Here is a 5,989-nt window from a genome sequence, read left to right on the forward strand (position 1 = left end):
TTACAAACTACAGGGGCTAAACGTGTCAACATGTTGAATTTATACCTCTGAATGATCTTTTGGCAAACCCGAAGCGTTGTAATGATAAAATATACTCACTAGAATAGGTGGTAAAAATTTCATGAAGTTTCGTTATCGTATGAGAAAGTTATGATCAAAACCGTGCACGAAGGGTTAAATGCGTCAACGTTGAATTTCATGACTTTTCGGGTGAGCACAAAGTTAACCAAGGACTTTACCATGTTTGTAAATGTCCCAAGGTCCTTAAAAATCAAGTTTGAGGGTCTAATGAGCAAGATAGATAGCCAAAACCACGTAACAAAGGACCAAGGACCAAAACGCAAACATTAAAAGAGTTTTTGTGGATCAGAAGAAGCCAGGCGGCCCGCCTGGGATCCTTAAGCGGGCCGCGTGACCTGCCCAGCGACGGAAAACGGACAGGTGCCAGTTGCAGGTCTGATTTCGGTTGTTTACAGCTGTTGCTCGATACAAGGGACTCACCAATGGTATTACATGCATTTAGGGGCACTTGGACACATCTCATAACATTCCTAGACCCTTGTGGCAGCTCCTAATGAATCAAAGTTGCATAAAAGGGGTCTTGAAGCTTGCAACATTCAACACTTGCAATTACAAAAATTCACAAGACCATCTCTGGAGCTTTCTGGACATCAAGGCATCTTCCTAGTGATCTCTAAGCTTATTTAGGACCATTGTAAGTGTTCATAACTCTTTCAAATTCATTCTAGCTTAGTTTATTAACCGAAAGTCAATCCGTCGTAAATTTAGTTTGACTTCATGATTAAACAAAAATGGCTCTGTCATTTCTCGAATTGAAAGTACCTACAAGTTGGTATTTATGTGGGTAACGAACCCTCAAAAGGGTATTTTCAGATTCCCACTCTAGGCATGATGATTGTCGAGTCAAAGCTTTTCTTAAAAAGTCAACAGAATGTGTTTTTGCAAAATTTAGCATAAATAGCGATGTAGGTCACATGCAACCTGTTTGATCATCAAAATAACTTTGTAATTAATGTAAGAACATGTTTCATCATGAACAACTCGACAATTTTCAGTTTAAACCCGGATCGAAACCGAAAGTCTCATAAATTGACTTTTTCTTTGACTCTCAATTCTGATCCGTGCATGCATGTTTGAGATCTGCCTTAGAGCTTATTTTGGACCATTTTTATATATGTACAACTCTCTGAGATTTTACAACTTGGTTCAATATTCATCCGATGCATATGCATGTTTCCGATTTATGTTAAAAATTGACTATTATGCCCTTTTTACTATAAAACGTGATTTTTGAAAAAGTGAAAGAGTAGAAACGTTTGTTACTAATTTATAAGCATGTACTTAAAATTTGACATCAGTTTGAGGTCTAGATTAAGAGTTATGCTCAATATCGTAATTTGAAAGCTTTATGTTAAGTAAACGGCGTAATTAGCGTATAGCCTATTTAAACCCATTTTTTGATATAAAACTTTTTACCCACTGATGTTATATAATATTTTGGGATTTTTGATGATTTTTATTTAATTTTTGGCTGAGCATAACATAGGTCTCTAAGTTTAATTCGGTTAATACCGATTTTGCCCTTTTTGGCCATAAAATGAGTTCTACAAATCCTTTTGACCCCAAACCTTTTTCTACTGATTTTATTTGTTAAATAAAATATTTTGAGCCTTCTGCAATTATAAAAATCTCAGCTTTCTTTTAAAAACCCAGAAATGGCTCCAAATCGGCTTTTTTAAGCGTTTCTAACGCATAGTATGCACTATAATCACTTTAGACACATAAGGTTAATACCTACTGATATTTTTAGTATATTATTATATAATAACAGTAAGCACAAGTTTTTGAACTCAGGTTTCCAGTTTTGACCATTTAAGCCCTTGTGAAATTACCAAAATACCCCTAAGGGGCATAGTTTGGTTTTAAATGATAAGTTTCACATATGGGTCATAACCTACTGTTATAACATATTAAATTAAGTGTATTTGTTGTATAAATCAGACCTGTAACTCAGATTACAAATTTAACTCTTTTATAATCTTTTAAATGACCAAAATGCCCTTATGAGGCGTAAATTGAGTTTAATTCCGTATGGGGCATAATAAGAGATATCTTACTGATAGTATAACATATTTAAGGCATATTATCTCAGGAAACATGCATATGACTCTTATGGTTACCCGTAACGCTCTTTTAGCGTTCGGTTCGGTTTATGTAACTAGTTTGCATAAATTGACCGAAACGGGTCAAAAATTATCATTTTTGTCTCAAAATCCAGAATGTATTTAGTATACCCATATTATACAAGTATTCAAACTTGTCGGGTCTAAACCACGTTCTATCCGGTCTTCGCTTAATAGTGCGTTTGAACCGTATCGTCCTTAAAACTAACCGGTCTAAGCTTAGGCTTAAATAAAGATCCGTTAGGAATCTAATAGGTTATTATAAACCTTTGTTCCAGAATAGAAGGACCAGTAAAAGCTACCTTCACTTGCTAGTTGTGATTTATACTTACCAAGGTAAATACTTTTAACTTATTTTCCCTATACGGGCTTGGGTTACGGTATATAGAATACCGCTTGATCGAGCATCAAATCTTACATCCTTGGGTGGTTAATTGAATAATTTGATCGGCTCGTTTAAACAGTCTTGTTTACTTTAAGCCTTTGGGGGATTAATGACCATGTCCAGGATATCCTTGGCATCATCTTACGAGATGGCCACGACCAGAGCACGAGGTGTAGGCGTACACCTGTCAGTGTATAACTCATTATTGTGGTGTGTCTATTGATCTTTAACCCGGACAAGATCCGGGCTACTGAACGCACAAGTAACATGTAATTCGTTCACAAGATTATAATAAATAATTATCCCAAGTTATAAAAATGTTTTGTGCCTTGAGCATCCAAATCAATTTTCAACCTTTTCAACATGAGTCAGTTAAATTGTATTTACCAGTGTAAACTGACGTATTTTCCCAAAAGGTTAAGTGCAGGTACTACACGTAATAGGCTGGCTGCCTTCTAGAGCGTCCACAATAAGTCTCGCAAGCTTGGATGATAATAAATCTGTTGAACAATATCTTATTTTATTTTGATCCGCCTGTGGATCCGTTTCAACTATTAGTGATATTTGATATTACACTCTATTAAAGTTGAAATGAATCTATCTTTGCTTCCGCTGTGCATTTATATATTGTGTTGTTTGTCTATGATGATGCCAACTACGTCACTATACTCCCCACCGGGCCCACCGGTGACACGTGGAAATTAGGGGTGTGACAAACTAAGTCTAGTTCCCAGCCCATTAAACGACAAGCCCAACCCAAAAAACTAGTACCCAAGCCTAGAAAAAAAGTAGTACACGTGAAAGTGGGTAGGGCATCTGGTAAATGTTTTACAACTCCTGAAGTCCCTAGATCTGGAAGTACATCAGGTGTTAAACAGGTTGTTGAAGAACCAGTACACGAGGCTTCATGGGCATTTGATATAGATAAGGAAACAAATCTTAAAGAGGTTGTGAAAGAATCAGTAAAAGAGGTTGTACAGGAAGAAGTCTTTGGTCAACATAGTGATAAAGAAGCTGATTTAGAACAGGACAGTGAAGACGGTGAAGACAATGATTACAATGAAGAGTCCAGTTGTGATGATGATGAGGATTATTATTCTGCTGAGGATGAGGTTTTGGAAGAATTGGTTGGCTTAGATTCAGACAAAGAAGATTTTGAATGGAAACAATCACAAGATGCAATTAAACAAGCTACCAAGGATGAAGAAGCAGCCACAAAGAAGATACTTGAAGAGTGTATCAAACATAATGAAGAAGAAGGTAATTTGCATGAATCTAATGATGCAGGTTGTGCACATGTAGAGGGATACAATAGTTATGAAGAATCAGATGGTGATATTGCCACACCAGGTGATAGTGAAGAAGATGATGTTCGAGGTAAAAAGTTTAGGGAAACTGCTCCAAGTGTAAGTGCACAAACTAACTGGAAGAAGTTTGTTTGGAAAGTTGGGACAAGGTTTGCTTCAAGGGATTCCTTTAAGGAGGCAGTTAGAAGATATGCTGTGTCTAATGGCAGGAATCTTTTCATAGCAAAGCGTGATAGCAAACAAGAAGGTCGTGTAGTAATCAAGTGTGTAGCAGGGTGTCCTTTCTATCTATTTTGTTCAATGCACACAGGGAAAGAGTGTTACATGATTAAAAGTGTGAAAAACCATCACACTTGCCAAAGAAACATGAAAAAGAACAGGCAACTAACTGCTAAGTTTATCGGTGATGAGTTCCTACCTTTATTTAAGGCCAAACCACACTGGTCTGCAAAAGGAAATCATAACTGTTGTTAGACAAAGTACAAGGTGATTATAAGTAAGTGGATGGCTTATAAGGCTAAGAAAAGTGCACATAAGAAGCTTCATGGATCAATGAGAGATCATTACAGTAAGATTGGTTCATATCTCAATGCATTAAGGAAAGCAAATCCATCATCAACTTTCAAGTTGGAAACTGCTCCACCAGGTTTCATTAATCTAGATCCAGAGGCCACATGTGAAGCATTCTTCAGACTGTTTGTATGTTTTGATGGTCTTAAAAAAGGGTTTCTAGCTGGATGCAGGAAGGTATTGTGCTTAGATGGGTGTTTTCTAAAGACCTTCCTTGGAGGAATGTTGTTGACTGCTGTAGGGAGGGATGCTAATGACCAAATGTATCATGTGGCTTGGGCAGTTGTTGAAGGAGAAAACAATGACAGTTGGGAATGGTTCATGCATGAGCTACTGCTATGTTTGGAAGTAAATGATGTTGGGCTTTCATGGACATTGATTTCTGACCAGCAAAAGGTTGTTACTCAATTCTGTCTTCTTAAATCAGTTATTTAGTCATTCATTACTTATGTTTAAATGCTTTGGCAGGGTCTGTTAAATGTTGTTTCAATGATGTGGCCCTATGCAGAGCATAGAAACTGTGCAAGGCACATCTATGCAAATTGGCACAAATCATTCAAAGATGAGGAGCTGAAAGAGTTGTTTTGGAAATCAGCTAGGGCTTACTCTGAAAGTGACTATCTACAAGCAATTGAAGACATGAAAGCAATCAATCCTGATGCTGTAGAGGCCTTACTGAAGCAGAATCCCAACTGGTTTAACAGGTGCTATTTGAACACCCACACCAAGTGTGATGTAATAGTAAACAACATGGCAGAAACCTTTAATGGTTTTATCATTAATGCAAGGTCAAAACACATAATTCATATGTTAGAGGATATAAGGATTCAGGTCATGAGTAGGTTAGTGACAAAAAGGACAGAAATGGTTGCCAAAGATGTTATCATATGCCCTAAAATCCAGGAAAAACTTGAATTTTCAAAAGCTGCTTCTTATAGATGTGAGGTGTATCCCTCATCATATCAAGTTTTTCAAGTAAGGGATTTTGATGATGTCTCTGTGGATCTAGAAAAGAGAAGCTGCACATGTAGAAAATGGGATTTAAGGGGATATCCTTGTAAACATGTATGTGCTGTTGCTGGTTTTTTACATAAGAATGCTGAAGACTATGTTGATGTGTGTTATCACAAAGATACATAGATGAAGGCTTATGAGTTCTCAATACCTCCATTGCCTAGTGAAAGGTATTGGACCAAGATCAATCAGCCAATGGATCCACCACCAATCAAATCTGCTCCTGGTAGGCCCAAGAAGAATAAGAAGGGGGATCCTCATGAAGATCCAAAAAGGCCTGGGAAACTCACAAAGCATGGGGTTATAATGAAATGTAGTAACTGTGAGGCTAGAGGTCACAACAAAAGAAAGTGCACTGAGAAGGGGAAAACAACTGAAGGTAAATGTTATTAAGTTTGAGTTTATTCTTTTGTTAATTACATGGCTTAAAGTTTGTGTCTCAGGTTGTTCTGCTCCAAAGAGACAGAAGAAGTCAACTAAAAAGGCAACAAAGCAGTCCACTCAAGAGG

The 5,989-nt window shown here is 37.2% G+C and overlaps 1 protein-coding gene across 1 annotated transcript; it reads left to right on the forward strand.

Moving 5' to 3' along the window:
* Window positions 1-4,400: 4,400 nt before the first annotated feature.
* LOC110869758 lies at window positions 4,401-5,606 on the forward strand. Its single transcript, XM_022118981.1, has 2 exons — window positions 4,401-4,862; window positions 4,935-5,606. The coding sequence occupies exons 1-2, from the start codon at window positions 4,401-4,403 to the stop codon at window positions 5,604-5,606; spliced, it is 1,134 nt and encodes a 377-aa protein (XP_021974673.1).
* The last annotated feature ends 383 nt before the right edge of the window (window positions 5,607-5,989 follow it).

The sequence above is a fragment of the Helianthus annuus genome, chromosome 8 (assembly GCF_002127325.2).
Source record: "Helianthus annuus cultivar XRQ/B chromosome 8, HanXRQr2.0-SUNRISE, whole genome shotgun sequence".
Taxonomy (NCBI): domain Eukaryota; kingdom Viridiplantae; phylum Streptophyta; class Magnoliopsida; order Asterales; family Asteraceae; genus Helianthus; species Helianthus annuus.